Genomic DNA, 19047 nt, shown 5'->3' with positions numbered 1-19047 from the left:
TTTGTCTGAAGACAGGATGTGTTTAATTTTGTGAAAAAAAAAATTAACATCTTCTCTTTCTTTAAAAACAAATGACTAAAAGCCTCAGACCATGTGACTAAGTCCAGCATCAGCATTCCTCGCCTTTGATGGAGACCCTTCGGAATGTGCTGCTCCCGGTGCCACTCCCTTTTTGACTTGTACTGAATTCCTCTTCAAGAGAACGGTGTGTACGGCACACAAACCAGTATCCAACAGTGGCAGTAGCTCTGCCAAGTACCACAGTAAATATTGAGCAGTGTTTATCAAGGGCAGGCATGAACTCTCTTTGAACTTTGATTGTAGCCATTATCAAAATGCAGCAACGGAAATATTATTGGCAGGGACTGAAGCGTAGGCTGAGGGTTGGGGAGTCAGACAATTCGATTATTAGTCTCTAACTGCAACCAGTTTTCCCCTCAGGAGTGTTTGCTTTGGCATGAGATGGCACAGTGGGCACAGGACACTGGATTATAAACTGTGAGGTCCATAGTTTGCTCTGGACAATAGGGTGGCCTAGCGGTAGGAGTGACTGTTCCATAATGAAAGCCTTGGGTTAGTTTCATGTAGCCTCCTTGAGCAAGAGACTAAACCTGTCATGCTTAGTCCTTTTGAATCACTGTGGATAAGAGCATCAATGAAAGTCAGGTAATGGCATGGTGGAGCTTCAGTGAGCTCAAATACAGAGCAATCCGTAACTGCTAAACTGATTTTAGCAAGGGAGAAACAGCACACAAACACCTGATGGGAATCTAAGACTGGAGTCGCCACTTGTTATGTAATCAGAGGCCCGATAAGATGTGGTTCTTTTGTGTTCAACAGGTGCAAGGAGTGAGAGAGACATCCAATCCCACTAAATTTCATCATCCATGTATTTATGCATTATACTCTGTGACCCTGCTCAATCTATAACTGAGCAGCTGGCCCTCAGCATCTTTATCAGCATTGTTAACAATGGACTCTGCTGCTGTTGCATTCACTGTCATGGTTTAAAGCTAAAGTCTCTCGGGGCTCCATCTGCACACACAGCACCGAACAGTGAGTCTGCAGCATGCTGCTGACACAGTCAACTGCTAAAAGGTTGAGCCACATGACCAGCCAATATCCCAGAAGGTTTTCTTTGAGTATGCATAGGTCAGGTGAGAAAACAAAAGTGTTGTGAAATAAAAACTGCAAGGGCACTGAGCAGAGGGAGACATATGGTTCTCTTGAAAGTTTTAGCAGACAGACATACTTTTGAGTTTACAGTTAGATTTGTTTGTGGAGTTTATGCTCAAATCTTCCACCAAACATGTTGGAAATGTGGGATTATCCTTGCAATATTGTGTTAGAGTGACCGCCTGACCTAAAAATCCATAAATGGCTAAAAATCACAGCTAATGGTGTGCTAACATTTTATTTGGTGTCTCTCTCATGCGATGGTAGGATGGATTTGCCCAGCCTGATGGATGTGCCCAGCAGGTGGTCATTCTCACAGGAAAGTGCAAAGCCCAATAGGATATCTAAAAATATGAGTGAAAATAAAGCAAGCATCCCATGGGTCAGCAGGGTGGTGTTGGGTTGCCGATGAGGTGAGGTGAAGGGTGCCGGGGGGCACACATTCCACTCCTGAAATGAGGTGAAATGACGCAGTGGGGTGAGTTATGTTTCGCTCTGAGAAAATGTTCAATCCATCAAGTGTCAGCAAGGTGCACAAGGGGGATGCCTGCGTACGTGCACGTTTATCCTGAAACAATGTGTGTGTTTGTTTGCTTGTGTCGTGAATATTTAATTGGATGGGATCACAAGTTGAACACCAGAATGAATCTCTGATCTCAAATAAATACGGGAAATGATTGTTGGGCAATGTGCACTCATTTTCATCAAGTGAAGGGAGGTTAAGTCCACAAACATTCAACGCTGTAGACACCACTAAATGGAAGGATGCACACAGCTAGGCTAGTAATTAGCCTGTTTGGACAAATGAACATTCAAGTCTGTGTTCCTGTTTACTTGCAAAAACCCTTGAGACCAATTAGAGCTGTGTTCTCGCACAGTAATCCAGCTGCTGACTACAACCTCAGGGGGCTCATCTATATTCCTGACTGGTCAATATTTGTTAACCTCTATCTCTTTGGTTAATAGTCAGTGAGAATTATGAACTTTCTAACACAGCTAAACAAACTGTGCAGAAACCTTTGGCTGACAAGTAAAACATTCTTTTTTTAATCTAACATAGCAACAGAAAGAGCTGACAATTGCTTTAAATGTCCTTAATGTGACGTTAGAAAGGAAATTGCCCATTTTTGATGATGTTGCCAGGGAGAGAATAATTAATGGGCCTTATCTTAGTCAATGAAGGGTATTACTTTCCCTAACAGACAGCACTGAGGCAATAGCATGCTTTTCCTGTGCGCTGCAGCTACCGAGGATACGGCAAACAGAGCAGTGAAATATATCACAGTCACCCCTTTGGCTGCTCTCCAGAATTAATGTAACATGGTCAATTGCCAAAAAATGATGCTTATGTCATCCACTTTTCTGCAGTAAAACAATGAGCACAGTCCTACTCTGGGTTTAGAGAGAAAATGAAAATTACAAATAAATAAAAAGAGGAATAAATGCCTCTTGGGTTGACAGATGTGTCACCTGCTTCTGTGGTATGTTATGAAATACATGCTTGCTGGAACATCATGTGGTAATGCTAAGTCATCGTGATAACACACAAATACCGTTCCAGTGAATCATATACAATCTAGACAAGATGTACTAAATGAAACAAGTTTTCTGTAAGCTCTTGTTGTGAAATCTGACTGCTTTAAAAATGTATTTCCAGATGTCACAACTGAATAGTATACTGGAAAGTGGTTGAACATTAAGTTCTCAACAAGAACCGTGACTGAAATGTTCTTGGGAAACGTGAGGAGCAGTTTCGTTCCAAAAAAACTCATCATTAACGGATTTAAATCCCTGGTTAAATATAGCAGGAGTTGCTTCAGAGGCGTCGCCTCCCTGTGGCCCCCATTGTGGCGTTCGAGCATGTCTAATCGCTTACGTAACAACCAGGCATTCACTACTGTGTGGTTTCTCATTAGTAGTAATTCAATAGCAACACAACGAATGGTGTATATAGAAAACATAACAAGCTTTGCTTTGTTCAGTCATTCATTGTGTGTTTTTTGCTGAAAATGACAAAAGAGGCATTTTTATTTAAGCTGAGTTACTCCTAACCCCTCACAGTTTAAACTCACACATCAATGTATTCTCAACAAATATCCCATATTTGTTTATGTTTATGTGCATGGTCAGGAGAACTTGTGTCCTCGTATTACTTTTCATTAGTACAAGCTGCTCCGTTTGAATTATTTGCATTTCCCATGATACCACACACATCCAGGTTTGTGTGCACATACACAAACATGCACACAAACTAGGGCATTTATTATTACCCAGGCTGAGACAGGAGCAGATTAAGTTTACATTTTAATTAGATACTTAAATTTTGCAGATGCAAATGAGACTAGCACAGAAGCTGTGGATTTACTCATTCACATTTATATTTTCTTCCACTACATGCATGTCCCATCAGAAAGTGATTAATGAATTGATTCTTGTTTTGTGATTAATCAGATTCATTTCTTACACATTTAACCTTTTGTGGTCCATTTAGTGCCTTTGTTTAATGAGGATCACACTCAATGCACAGAGTATTAGAAAGTTGTATGGTTTTGGAATTGTTGTCCCACTTTCCCTTTGTGTCTCAGGGCTATAGAGTACAGTAAGTATGGATTGAAAAGCCAGACAACAGCGCTAAAAATATCCCACATCAACTAGCACAGTACATTTGGGGTGAAATGGAATTTAGCTGCCCAGTGACCCAATCAAGATCATCAATAGATCTTTCTATCAGAAAAAAGCCCAATAGAAAAAGCTCATTAAAACACATCACACTGAAAATAAACTTGGCTTGGCAAAGTTAATAAGTAGCTGGTGCTGGTGAAATTATAAACAGGCAAAGAGAGGGCACAGGTTTGTCATTTGAGCTGTGTTTATCCACCGTGTTCAGCAGATCTCTTGCTGTTCATTGGGGCTTTCTCAAGGTGAGAAGTCAGGGCAATGGCACCAACTCTCAGCGGGACATTTACTGTGTGCCCTGTCTCCTTGCAGAGCTGGCAAAGTCTCGCTAATTAGTCTGAAATTAAAATGCCCTTCACAATAGCATCAGACTTGTGTAGGATCAGTAGTTTGCTGGTCTGTTAGATTTGAATTAAAGAACAATTTGATCTAAAATTGTGTAAATTATGCAGATAATCGCAGTAAAAAAAGTTTCTAATACAAGCAAAGTAGTGAACACTTAAGAAAAGTAGACATATCAAGGGGAAAAATGAATAAATCAAATCCAAAAACCAATGAGCCACTATTCTGCAGAAGTCATTCAAAGTGCATGTCAGGAAATGATGTGCAATGATACAGTCATTTTTAAACTTTTGGCTCAGAGTAAGGCAGCAATGCTGACAGGGCTTAAATTGTCAGATACAGTGGCTGGATAGCAAGCTCACCACCGAGGTCAGAAAAGAAAAGTTTACATTTGTGGAACTTGTTAAAGACCTGATCTGTTTGAGCCGTCTGATCCATAATTCATAGGCAGTATAAGATATTCAGTGGCAGCACTTCAAAGCCTACAGACAGGGTGGGAATGTCCAACATCATAATATCTTATCTATGTGAGCTCAGAGCACCACACTAATAACAAAATACTTTTTTTAAATTAATCTTTTAACATTAGCCCTTCAGAATGCCTCGAGGCTGACTGAGTTATTCTATTACAGTACGGGGTTACATGGTAAATTCAACCTTTTCACCAAGATCATTAAGGCCCACATCACTCAAACTGATTATTACCACACTCTTGAACTTTTTTATATTTCAAGAGGAAGCATTATATGTCCCTCGAGGAAATGTGGGGAGGGAAATGGCATTGTCTCCTCAATGGGCACTTTCAAGTACTTCCTGGGGAAAGGCTGGACCACGCTGATACATTGTGACCCCTCACCGCACACTTGATCACTGCAAACCGTTTCCTCAGCCTTAATGAGTAATGCTGATATTTTTTTGAAGTAGAGAAAGACAAAGACTGTTGGACATATGGCATAATTGGCAGACTTGATTTTACATCTATTTTTGGTCTATCTAGCTTTGAACACTAGTTTTAAAATGACTTAAAATGTATTTTTCCTACAGTATTCAGCCTTAATTAAGTAATAATTAATTTGACAAATGTTTGGCCAGTCTGGCAAAAATGATACTGTGGTCTTATGACTTGAGAGAGTTACAGAAAAGAAGGCAGCTGAGAAAAGTACACTGACCTGTGTAAATCAAGAGATTCCTCCTCCATAGCAATCAAAGAAAAACAGTGACTCACACAATAAATAGCTGGATATATTTCTCAGTGATAATCAAGATAAGCCAGAGTCATTCCCTAAGTTAAAAATGTTATAGCAGAAATGTTTTGGAAAATAAATGAATGGAACATCAGAAATATAGTTTATGGCCTCTTAATTATATATCCCATATAATATGCCCTCTTGTGGAGGCAATCCAGACTACTTATTTTAATGAATATAATCATTCCAAATAAAAGTGTGGTCTGCTTGCTAGGGGGCCTTGAGCCATGAGACATGATAGGGCTATTACACCCAGTAGTCTCTTGCTTCAAAAGGGTAGAAAAGCTTTAATTGCACATCTCTCCCATTGCTTTCTTTATATAACAGGATCAGGCAGATGGTGTTTGGATAACAAGAGCCTTACATCACTTACCTCTGCTCTCAGTTGTTCATAATCATCAGTGTTACAACTGTCCTCACACTGTGGGGTATAACCATGCAGGTAAATATTTAACACACCTAAAAGCATGTTTAACCATTTGCCAGCACACTGCTGCAATGCATAGGCCTACTCAATTTGCGAATGTATGCATGCATATGTGCTTATGGTAGTTGCTGACTTTATGTCTTTTTGGATCACTGAATGCAGACGACAACAAAATTCAAATGCATTTAAAGGATTTTCCATTTTTTTTGGAGACACGTTATTTTAAAACCAATTTTCAAGTATGCATTTGATGCAGTTTTGCAGTTGGAGAGTTGTAAACTAATACTACGCATTGTAGTGGGCAAACTGCAAACCCCTGCACCAAACAGCAACATTAACGAGCCTGCACAAGCAGAGTTGGCGCTCTGCAAATGTTGGAGTGTGTCCGCGCCTGTGTGTGTATGTGCGCTGTAGCTGTGGCAGCAGTGGTGTACAGTAGCATGGCAGACTGCAGTAAATACACTGTTGAAGAGGCGGGGTTTGACATCTCAGCTCTGAAAACATCTCTAATCCAGTATTTCAGGTGCCGAAGTCGACCGAGCGACCATTGCTCACTACCGCCGCGCATCAGCGAACTGCAGCGGAACAGCAAGCCTTTCAAAACTGGAATATATCGCAAGTGGAAGGAGACTGCTTCTGAGTCCGAAGTGTAATTTCTGAGAGAAAGCAAATCCTACTAAAGCCAGAGAGAGTGAAGTTTCAGTTGCGTGAAGACAATACTTTGTTTTCTGGCTGGTGTTTTAGTTTCCAGCGTCTGTCTGTCTCTGCCTTGAAGTACATTTTAACCAGCGACTCCTACGGCTCCTCAGTCCCTCCCCCGAAACTCAACCAAAATACTTCAACTCTTGTTCTGTCTGACGGATATTACCGCACTTCGGGTTATTTTTCTCTCTCTCTGAGGTCAGTAGCTCTTTATTCGAGTTTGACATAAGTAGTTATTCAAACTTTGCTGGTTTATGTTTGGCAGCAGTACGTGAGGCGGAAATGTAGTTTCACCTGGAACTCAGGTAAGTCGGAAACCAGGTAGGCCTAGCATTAGCTGCTTGTCGATCATGTAGCTTTAGTTTGTACACTTGTTAAGTTTCATATTGTGCTTTGCAAATGTATAAAACACCACAACACTTGTTGTTATAATTGACAGTTAATTTTGTCCTACTTGTTAACTTATTGTTGGTATTTTCTCCTGAAAGCCTTGTTGTTGACAGCTAGCAGTGTGTCGGGTTTATCATAAAATATTTAAAATATCTAGCTAGCATAACGAAATGAGGCTAAAGTAGCTACCTCCCTAGTGTTCAGTTTTTATTTCAACACAATATTCCCATAGGCTGTCAAATATGTATTTACTAGCCCATAAAATACTTTTCATGGATTTAAATAATTTAAAAATGCTAGCTTTGCCCTACCTTTTATGTGTCACCTCAAGATAAACAAGCACAGTCTAAGCTAACTGCCAAGTCTCCTGTTATGTTTTCGTATTGGACTGAGAGGTTTCATATTGCGTAATTTTTGCACACCCTTTTTATATTTGGACAAAACATTCACAAGTTCTCAGGGGCTCGTTCAGGACTGAGTTGCACACCCCCGTCCTGTGCACCATGTGAACTGGTTTCTCCCACTTTAATTCATTCTAGAGATAAGACCCCCGAGCAGAAGACCTCAGTCCCATAGGCACAGTGGTGATGAAGCTGTGAGATCACAATGCACACTCACCCTATATGTTAATGGTTGTGGAAAATTTCCAAGATGGTGAACTAAATAAGGAGGCATGCTGAAGAACCAGTTCTGACAGTCAGCCTTGTGTCACTTTGTTTGCAAGTAGTGACTAGAAAGAGTACTTGAGTTTAAGTGCACTTTTATTAGGTAAAGTTTTCTTAATTTATTACATGTTGATCTGCTTTTGATGAATATTGTAGCAGGTGGCATTGTTCATACACTTAAAACACATTTAGTTTCAAACTGAAATAATTTACTTTCTATATATAAAAGTGAAGAGGGGAACATAGTTGTTAGACATCATCATCATCACACTTTATATTTCTTGGCACGCTGCTGTAATTTTGGGGAGGGGGGACATTAAGGAAGCAATTATAAGAGTAGAGTAGAGGATGTTATATTTCAATCAGATTTGTTGCAGCATTGGATCCTGGAACATGTGCTTTTGTTCTCCCTTTTCCTCCATAAGGAATAATGGGTGACTCAGCGCGGTGTGGGTGACCTGTTCAGTTTCACAGGGTTGAACGCGGTGACCGTGTGCTGGAAAGCGGCGAGCCTTTGAGCAGGAAGCCCACACAGGAAACGACCGCTGCATTGTTGCCTGAAGGCTTAAACCATGTCTGCAGTCCGTAGGGAATGTAACAGTCAAGTTTCACTGTTTTTAGAGTTTTACCATGCAGGGTCAGGTTTTATTGCTTCTTCTCGTTCATGCAGTGGCTACTTGTGCCAAGGTTTTGTATAGTTTCAGACTTGTGTGTGTTTGCCCAGTCCAAACTCTTAATTAAAATAAACAGACTGACAAACTGAGAATTGTGGAAAGGCAATGCATTAAATCACAGAGAATTAGAACGTTGTGTCGACAGTGTGGAGGAAATGTAGAGAAAAACGTTTATGTCCTGATGTCAGACATTTAGTTCACCACTTTATAAAAAAGGCAAAGTGGAAGTCTGAGTGGGAGACTGTCATCTGTGAGACTTCTCTAAAAAGATGTGACTTCATTCCTGAGTTTACCATATGAGTCAGACTCATAAGAACTTTGCGTGACTGCATCTGAAATAGAGATTTTTTTTTTACCTTCAGTGAACTCGAGACATGGAGAAAGGCCTTATTTTAATTTTCAGTGAATGATTGCAAATTTAATGAGGGCCAACTCAACACTAAAGTAAATTCCAAACAGGTGCATGTGGCAGTAGTTCTAATGCAGCCTTAGAAACTGTAATTTATAATGATACACATAATGATACACAAAATCTCTTACCTTGCGCAACATTTTTTTTATTCCATTCATTAGGAATTTTTGCTTTTCCTAGACTTCGGCTTTACACCACCCAGGTCATTTTCAGATGTAGCTAATGGCTCACAATTAATCTGTTAAAGAAATAGTTGCCCATATAATCAGTTTTACATTTGAGTTTGCATCTTAATACATTTGCATTTCTTTGTTACTCTAGCAACAGCCGTGTGTTATTTAAATAGCATGTAATTATGTTGTCAGCCAGCAGTTGAACTTCATGTGTGGTTTACATAAAAAAGATCTTACTAAATGTAGGTGTGGGAAAAGATTTTATCACCATTTTTTCCCGTTTGTCATAGGCAACAAAGTATTACTCAGCATAGCTCCAAAGATATTTATCTGAAGGTAAAACTGAATGATCGACAAGAAAAAAGAGGGTGGAAAAGGATACAAGTACAATACTTTGGTGCCCATAGGAGTCGAAGTTGCTGCTAAATGTAATCCTCAGTAAGGATAGTCATTCAACAACCGTGAGTCTCAGTACAGGAGTAAAATGAGGGAACTCTGTCAGTTATCATGCAGGTGGATGATGCACCATCTTGACAGAAAGATGTATTGATCTGCATTGAGAGAAAGGTTGACTGTCTTCATTTATCTCCTAGTCTTTCAGTACATAAAGAGGCTCAAAGTTGTGTTGTGCTGTGGGGTACATTGTTTGTTATCAAAGAAAAGAAGGGGGGTTGGGATAATTTAAAGGCTGTGTGTGACCCATTAGCAACTGTATGAATTTGTGGTGTTTAAAAGAACTGATGTTGTTTTTGTTATGTTGTTAGGAAGAGAACCTGTCGGCTAAATTGCTACAACAAAGGCCTCCGATATACATTGAACGCTTCTCTCTTTGTGCTGTTCCAACCACGTGTTTCTGTTTTCACATCTTATAGGCATTGAATTAGCGTGACTCAATTTACCACAGATTGATTCATCAGGGGCTCTTTGCATCACCATACGAAGGAGATCAATTGAATCATTGTTAATGAGCCTATCCATCAACAGATCACTAATGGATGAATTAGAGCATCCGACTCCCCATACCTTTACTCCAAACATGCCCACATCTTACTGACTCCTGAGGCTTGTCAAAGGTGCTGATCCACAGCAAACTCTCTGGCTGATTGCTCCAAGGTGCTAGCCTGAACATTTTCCTTGTGAAGGAAAAAGTCAATCGTGGACTTTGCCTGACAAGACTGAGCAAGCCTTTGTTTATAAAGGAAGACCGGACTTCCTGTGCTGGTGTGCTGGAGACAAAAAGTGAAATGACGTCTTTTGTTTGGTTTCTTCTCAGATCTGTACATTTTTGGCAAGGCTTCCAAAATGCATAGAGAGTTATGTTGTTGTTGTTTTTCCTATAAATTAGTTTCAATTATATCTATCAAAAACCTAGCCTCATCAGGTTAAACAGTTTATTATACAGTTATTAATTATAAATTGTTATTACATAGCTTTTGTTAATTACAAAACTCTGTTCTAATATAACATTACAGGGATAGTTTTTAAGTAGAAGCAATATAATTATTTTAAAATTTGTAAAATTATTTCAGTTCAATTTATTTTATATTAAATGAATTATTTATTTCATAAGAAGCCGTGTACTATGCAGTTTAATGTACAGTAAACTGGTCATTATAAGGCCAGCATTTAGCACCATTTGTATGAAAAAAAAAATTACAATACGCAAAATAACTAAAATAAAATTACTTCATCCTCACCAACCATCTGTGAAAAAAAAAAATTCAATTATTTTTTTTACTGAATCGCGTTTTGGGAAAAATTGACACTATAGGGAAAACATATAGCATTCCAGCAATCCGTTTACCTCTGGTCAAAAAGAGACTTTAAACTAATGGCTGGTAGACCTTTTTTTAGCAGTATGAGAAATGCATGGAATATACAGTTCTTCTTTATGTTTTCATGCTGCACAGTGCAGCCTGTTGCATTTATGTTCTCTGCAGCTGCAGTGACAGAACAGAAGATGTCTCTGTGTAGATACAGTAATTGTTCTATAGACTAAATAATTGATTATATGGATACAAAGAACTGTGCTGTGGTTATCTGGCTAATGTAGTAAAATGATAAACATCTACATGATGACAAAATACGATTTTCATTAGGAATTACAAATGTTTGGTTTATTAAAGTCTGATAGGAGACCAGTGTTTAACAATGAACTGACTATCATGTGAACATTAGCTCATATTTGGGTTTGCTCATTTAACCCAGAGGGTGATGTGAAAAAAAAGGACCTATTTGTGAGAAACAACCCAAAGTGAGAAAAAGAAAACCGTTTTCTTGTTCACTAGTAAGACTTGAAACAGTAGGGTGTCAACAGCCGTCTTGGCTTACATATGAGGTAATGACGCAAACTTGGCTTATTGACAATATTGTGACCAGCCAGTTGAGTCATTTTATCCACCTATGTTCATAAACAGTGAGGCAGATATATGACATGGCTGTGTGCAGTTGATCTCAATTATAAGGGATCTGTTTTCAATTTTTGAGAATTGGTCTTTTCGGCAACATATGAAATACAGTAAGAATGTTTATGTCGGCATAGGCACCTGTTCCCACAGTGTGTATCAGTCTTTCCTTCACCCTTTCATATGTATCCTCGCTCACAAGTTGGGTGCTGTATGTGCCACTTTAACCTCTCTGGATTCTAATCAGCCAGTCCATGTCTAAAAATGTGCCCCTGTCCTGCAGTGCAAACACTACATGGTGCCAGTCACATGATGTTGTTAGATGAAAGGTGTCATGCTTAATCTGATAAGCCTGGAATGTATTTTTTTTTTTTACTTCTTGTTGGGGGAGGAAACAGATGTGGTAGAATATGAAATGACAGTGTAAATAATGTTTGTTATTGGTAAGTAAGGGCGAACATGTTTAAAGGAAATATAGTGTTATAGCCAAGAGTTGAAAAATGATACTCTTTGCCCTTAAGTATCAGAGCATAATCTTTGAACATGATGTTATTGAGTTGTAGTCAGCAAGTGCCAATTCTGCTTGGGCTAAAATTTAGTTTAACATAAGTGAGGCTGGCAGTTTTCAAGTGGACTACCGTAATGCAATAAAATTTGTAGGGCCTGAAAGGCGGAGCCATATTTACTCTTGCTGTTGTCAGCAGTGTTGCAATACAAGACATGCATTGGCTTCATTTTCCATGTGGATGTGGTATTGTCTTTGCTTGCTGGCAAATTGGCATGGAGGAGATGCCACAAGGGCATGCTGGATGTACTTTAACTGTGGGAATTGTGATATCCTGAAGTGACTGAGCTGTAAAAGTGACGGTAACACAATAATATCAATACATTATTTTCATCACATGCAAGTTGGATGTTCATACGTGTGCCTGCAAATGGCTTATGGTGAAACATACAGACGGTATCAACATGCCAGGGCATGTGATGGTATTGGTAAAGGTGGGGTGTATAGGTAGAGCCCCTTGAGCCCTGATACTAATCCGGAAACAGCAGTTCTTAAGCAACTGTGAGCTTAAGTGATTGCTTTGGAATGCTGTTGCTATGGAGTCCAGTCGCAAAGTGCAGAGGCCAAGACTTTAGCACATTTAGTTGAATTGTGAAGATGACTTTGAATTCTACATGTAAATACTAAACTTTAGGTTGCACCATTAACCTGCTGTAGGGTTATATTGTTGCAGCTTCATCATCCATTGAGGATTCCTGAAATACCAGGATAGAAATGCTGTCCAACTGGTTTTGGCTGAAACTTTTTGTACTTCTGGAGGCTGTCACAAGAAGGAAGTTTCATTGTTTGTGTAAAGTAGGGCAGTATTTTTCATCCTCACTGTGAATAACAAAATGTTGAGGGTTTATTCTTTTGAGGTTATTTTTTCTAGGTGTTGAGGACTAATAGAGCATGAATCACCATGTATCACACAAGAAACAATTGCTCATGGTTGCTTCTTTGTCCCTTTTTGGTGCTGCTGCTTTGCCACAATTTCTGTTTTCCATAAAAACACAGGACAAGAATAGTATAATTTACAATGGCATAAAAGAGTGTCCTATAAAAATTACAATTAAAAATGTAAACTTACAGACTGTGGTCATTCACTATTGTGATAACCTAGACACTGCTTCCACTGCCTCACTCAGCACAAACAATTTCATCCATCAAACCTCTCAAAGCAGTCTGTGTCTGTGGAGCTGCTTTCATAGAAGCACAGTGCACGTTCTCTGCAGATTTTGTTGGTCTTTCTCATTGTGTTGTTGAAGCTGCATAGACTGCAAGTTTCATAAATTGAACTGCATCTTCAGTGGTTTATTGTAATGTCCTCCACTGCTCATCTCATGTTAAAAATAGGTCAGGCCAGTACTCTTTTGTAGTTGAGTTTAGAAAAGAATGACAGTGCCAGGAAAACTGACAAAATACGGCACAAAAGAAACTTGAGGCAAGTTCTTATGTGGAAATTTTAAAATCTCAGGCCACGAATTGCTGGCATACAACTTCAGTTTGGGCTCCCATCTGAAGCTACAACTGCAAAGTTAAATGGTAGACAAAATAGGGAAACAATAGGGACATTACTATGTCATAGTTTAGTTGTTCAGCCGAAGCTTAATCAGTGGCGATTATGATGATGTATTTTTAAGGCATCAAGTAAAAATACTAGACATTGTCAGGTTACATTTTTTCAAACTTAAGGATTTGCTGTTTTTATGTGTTTTATGTGATCGTTAAATGAAGATCTCTTTCGTTTTATCATTTTTCCTTTGCAAAATAAGCCATTTTAAAAACTTTAATTTATTTTATTGATTTCATTTTCTATCTTGTAGACTTGAGTCAGATGAAAAAAATAACTGCTTGATCAATAATATAAATAAATATGAGTCAAGTGAATATTAAGAGGTTGGAAAGACTGTGGTCAGCAGTTATCAATACAGAGAGCTGGGAAAGACGCGTCAGTAGTGGCAGTAGATATTTACAGCAGTTAATGTTGGAGGTTGTCTCCTCTCGGATCATTTATGTACATTTACAAAATAAATTTGAGCTCAGTTGTGGTGAACATGATCAGACAAAACCTACAACAATATCTTTTGTTCCTTTTAAATTATTCTTGGCTGTTGTCATCTAGAAATTAAAATAAATCTTTGAGTGTTAATATGCAACTTTAGCTGGGGCCAACTTCAGTTTAACACACCTCCAGTGCAAAGGCTGTTTGGAAAAGTTAATGTATAATCGTTGTTGACCTCTCTCGTTGACAACTTACCTAGAATGAGCATAGATACGAAGACTGTAGTCTTAGATGTGCAGTTAATTTCTCTGTGTTTATAGATCACCTTATAATACAACTACACAATGCTGTCCACTAAAAGTAGCAATTTAATATACTAGAAAACCATGGTGCTAACTTTCAGAAACAGAAAGTCCATATTGTTGTCTAAAGTCCTGTTTATTCTCTCTTTCTCTAACACAGCCCAGACGCTTTTGCTGTCCAGCCTGCATAAACTTTACTATGGATGGACCTCTAAGAGGGACAATTGACTGCAGCTAAAGATCTTCAACAGCATCAGGACCATGTGGCAGAATTTGCTGACAGTGGTTCAGAATCCCTTCTGAAGCCGCCAAGAGTACATGATGACTGAGGCATGTTTGTCTGGAGACAAAACGCATCTTATCAGAAGTATCAGACCGCTGATCATCAAAGGTTAAGTAGCAGACAAAGTTAAAGGATCTTCTACATGAGCTGCAGAAATGGACTAGAAGCTCATGTGTAACAGGGCAGCTGCTTCTGCTGCTTGTGGAATAACTTAACCCCAGACTGTTGGGGAGTCACTCCTTCAAGGGTCGAGGGATCTGATCTCTGGACCAACCTGCCCTGTCGTCATCTGACCATCCCACCTGTCCAAAGACAGACCCCACTATCCAATGGCATGGGTCAAGTTCTTCAGGAAGCCGGGGGGCAATCTTGGGAAATCGTACCAGCCGGGGAGCATGCTGTCTCTGGCCCCCACCAAAGGACTACTCAATGAGCCAGGCCAGAACAGCTGCTTCCTCAACAGTGCTGTGCAGGTAGATCTCTCTCTCTCTCTCTGATAGTTTGTGGCTGAATTTATTCAGAACATCTTGGAATGATTAAACTATCCAGTATGTGCGTGTCAATACAAAAGCAGTTAAGTATTGATAGGGTATCTCAGATGTGAGCTGGCGTCAAGGACGTTTCTGCATCCTCTCATAAAGTTACAAGAATTACTTCTCTAAAGCTTTACTTAAACATATCGGTATTTGTTGGTGTCAGAGTTTCACATGTCCTGGACGATTTCAATTTCCCCACAAAATATATTCTGTGCTTACTGATAAAGCTTAAAAGCATTTGATAGGCAGGCTATATAAGGAATCACATCTTTAAGACATGCACATTTATAATACTTTGTATTGAAAAGTAGCTACTACAGTTTATATATATATATATATATATATATATATATATATATGTATATATATATAAACAAACTTCAGACATTTTGGAGATTTCTGTGTTTTTGGCAGTTGGGTGGCGAGTACTTCATTTGTGGAAATTGCACGAAAAAAAAACAACTTCCTGTCAATATACCTGAATGCACTAGGTGTCTAGTTTGTGGTTGTAGAGTTACATGAGGCGGTGGTTATTCTGGAGGTACAGGTAATTTTATACAGTGAAGTTTCAGGAAATGCTCTCACTGCAATGAAATGGCTGCTATGAGGACTAACATCAGCTCACATGAATATAATTTTATAAAAATAAAAGAGTCTCAGCTATTCCAGTGATACACAATTCATGCATTTCCATTGTTGGGGGACCCCAGTAAAAAAAAGTGGACATGTATCGAAAGAGGAGACTTGTGGGTACTTATAGAACCCATTCAGATATCTTGAGGTCACTGGTTAAGGGACCCTTTTTTTTAAATGTCAGTTTTTTCCCTCGCTAAAAATTAGCAGAACTTTGGAATTTTATTTTGCTCTCCCAACAAGCATGACATGATAACATGACGTAGATCTTCTAATTCCATATGATACCATTATTTCCTCTGTAGCTTAAAAACTGAACCCACTCTTGCCTCTGAAAGAAAAAAGTCAGGAAAATGTTTCAGAAAGGGAACAAACCCTAAAGGGCTAAATTATGTTTCTCTTACGTTAGTATGTTATCTGGATTTAACACTCTTCCTCAAGGACCTGTACACCATGTTCCACTCTCTTACAATATGACCATTTATTTAGAAATTAAAAAGCCTAGTCACTGTCTAAAATTGTCAGAGCTTCCCAGCAATTTAATAATTAATTCGAATTTTGCTTTTGACTTCTGGGATACTAGCTAGCTGGTGAGTTATTTCATTATTGTGGTAAGCCCCACAGTGAGGTCACTCTCAGACGATGACTCAGAGGGTGAGATAACCGATGAGCTGGTTGCAGATGATCATTACCCACGGCTTTGTTTCTGTGAGGAAGTTGTTCCTGTCGCCCACTCCTCATCCTTATGACCTTGGACACTCTGTCCCAATGTCCAATTAACATATGTTAAGAAAAGACCCAAGGATGTCTAGTTACATGCATAAGATACTTTGCACCTAAAATGCTCTTATAACAGTGTAAGGTTGTTATAGGCTGTTCTTTCCATTGTGTAGGTACTATGGCAGCTGGACATCTTCAGACGCAGCCTGAGGCAGCTACCTGGACACTTCTGTCTGGGAGAATCATGCATTTTTTGTGCATTAAAGGTACTTTTTTAGCTCCTGTTTGTCATTATGAATGTTGAAACTGTTTGGGTCACATATCCAGACTATTGAGCAGTATGGCTGACACAAATGCTTTTAACAAACAAAATGTCCCATAGTCCATGTGCAAACAAGTTCTTGTTCTCGTCTTCAGGGCATTTTTTCCCAGTTCCAGCACAGTCGGGAGCGCGCCCTGCCCTCTGACAATCTGCGTCACGCCTTGGCAGAGACCTTTAAGGACGAGCAGCGCTTCCAGCTGGGCTTCATGGATGATGCCGCAGAGTGCTTTGTAAGTTCCTGTGGCAACACGGCTGTCCTGAGCGAGGGAGACTAGTGTATGGGGAGGGATGTGTGTTTGCTTGTGTGTTACCCTGCCACACAGTTGGGGTAATGCACTGCAACAAACTGTTTGGCGAGGTCACTGAAAGAGCTTCTGTCCCTCCCTTCCCCTCCCATCAACCCCTGCCACATTGCCGCTAAATATCATCATGACAGGTTATATAAGCGCCGGAGTTGTGTTTGAACCTCTCTGTTTGTGCTACCATATTATGTTGAATCATTTCTGTGCCTTTTTTTAAGTCAATTTTATGCATCCTTCATCTTTTTTTATTTTATATCAGTTCCAGTTTTTTCTGCTTTTTTTTTTGGGCACAATAAAACATTGTTTCGCCAGAACTTGTTTTCCCCTAACTGCAGTGTCATTTTCATGTTTATATTTTTGACTTCATCAATCAAATAAAAAACAGACCCTGCAGCTTTTTTTATTCTTCATTTTTCAACCTTGTTTTCCCTTGTCCATCAGGCTTAATTAGTTTATTTCCTTCTCACGGTTTTGATCACTTCTTAATAACAGTATACCCAGACAGCACAGATGTGTCCTGATTTTATCCCGCAATCATTGTTTATCCACTTAGGAAGTCCAGTGACTCAGCAATGGATAAGCAAGAGAGAGAATGTAATGTTTTTGGAACAGAGTGGAGAGGCCTGTACTATAAACGAACATTGTGTTGTACAAGTGCGAGCATTAAATCGGTTTGCTTCTTTATGAGAAAGTACTCACAAAGCATGTGAACTTTGGTGCTTTGTTTCTTTCTTTGTCTGCCAAGTCTCATACAAAAACTCAACTGTAACATTTTGAAACTGAGAGTGAAGCTTACGTGCCAAAGTTGCTATCTTTTATAGACAATCTTAATTCTTAATCCCACACAGATCTTTGCCCTTGAGCATTCACCATGTAATGCATTGGCAGCAGTGTGCTGGTGCAGAATTTATGCGAGGACTTAGCCAGTGTCAGATTAACAGGCTGTGAAGTTGTGCCTGTAACCTTTGCAGGCCTACCTCGCAGCCTTAATATTTTATAAACTCACAAGAACTCCATAGAAACAGGTGGGAGCTAAAATAGAGCTCTTTAACTGCGTTCCTTCTGCTGTCAGGTTTACAACAGTTTTGCTCAGTAAAATACCTGTGTTGTGGGAAAAAAAATAGCCTGAGGTGACTTTACAACAACAGTGTTTGAAATAGTTTGTCCCATAACTGATAGATGTCCTATTGTGTCACAGGAGAACATACTGGAGAGGATCCACCTGCACATTGTGCCTGAGGAGACAGATGCCTGCACTTCAAAGTCTTGCATCACGCATCAGAAATTTGCTATGTCACTTTATGAGCAGGTCAGTAGGCGTTGGAAAGCATAACAAATATAACATTATTTGACCTGAACAAATCCAAACTGTGAAAAAAGTTGTGTTGAACGTGTTAATTCAGGCTGTCTGAGGAGAAGGTGTTAATTATTGTTTGTTTTTGTTCATATTATGTGTTTGCAATGTCAGCAATGTGTGGACAAGCTAAAGACACAAGCCAATGTTGGGATTAAGCAGCGCACACACACACACACACACACACACACACACACACACACACACACACACACACACACACACACACACAGACAGGTACATGAATCAGTGTCTGAGACAGTAGAAATCCAATCCGTCATGTTTTGATACTGGGTCGCCCCAGTGGAATAAGGAGGGTGTTTCTGGTCAGATTCCACAGTGCAGCAGCAGCAGCAGGCGCACTAGATAAATCACAGATGGTGTACATAAATTCCAGCACAACACACAACACCACCCTTCCCTGTGGCTGTGATACCCATCACTGTCTCTGTCCCAAACCAGTTCTATCTCAGAATCAAACAGATGATAAGCCTTTGGACTAAATCCCTTAGGGCCGCAGTCAGTGGATTTTATTCCACCTTGACTTAGGGGGCACCCACTCCGGGAAATATTACCAAGGCCTAAATGAGTATTGCCTTGGTCAGAGGGAGATTAATTACTATATATTAAATTGGATGCCTGATAATGTCAATCAGTTGAGTAGGATACATCAGAGCCCACAGTTTATAACTGATCACAAGAGCAGCAAGACAAGTCACAACCTCCTGCCAAAGCTTATACGCTTTTGTTACTCTGA

The 19047-nt window shown here is 39.5% G+C and overlaps 1 protein-coding gene across 1 annotated transcript in view; it reads left to right on the top strand.

The window, feature by feature from the left end:
* The first annotated feature begins 6253 nt into the window (after window positions 1-6253).
* The window catches only part of LOC131989912 (inactive ubiquitin carboxyl-terminal hydrolase 53-like), a 33311-nt gene continuing 20517 nt past the window's right edge, over window positions 6254-19047 (top strand). Inside the window, exons 1-5 of the mRNA XM_059355270.1 lie at window positions 6254-6875; window positions 14301-14896; window positions 16486-16578; window positions 16730-16864; window positions 18135-18245. Coding sequence (XP_059211253.1) covers window positions 14753-14896; window positions 16486-16578; window positions 16730-16864; window positions 18135-18245 — 483 coding nt within the window. The 5' untranslated portion in view covers window positions 6254-6875; window positions 14301-14752. The remainder of the gene's footprint in view (window positions 6876-14300; window positions 14897-16485; window positions 16579-16729; window positions 16865-18134; window positions 18246-19047) is intronic.

The sequence above is a fragment of the Centropristis striata genome, chromosome 17, assembly GCF_030273125.1.
Source record: "Centropristis striata isolate RG_2023a ecotype Rhode Island chromosome 17, C.striata_1.0, whole genome shotgun sequence".
Classification (NCBI taxonomy): Eukaryota; Metazoa; Chordata; class Actinopteri; order Perciformes; family Serranidae; genus Centropristis; species Centropristis striata.
The sequence above is the reverse complement of the archived record's forward strand: the minus strand, read 5'-3'. Positions and strand labels throughout refer to the sequence as shown.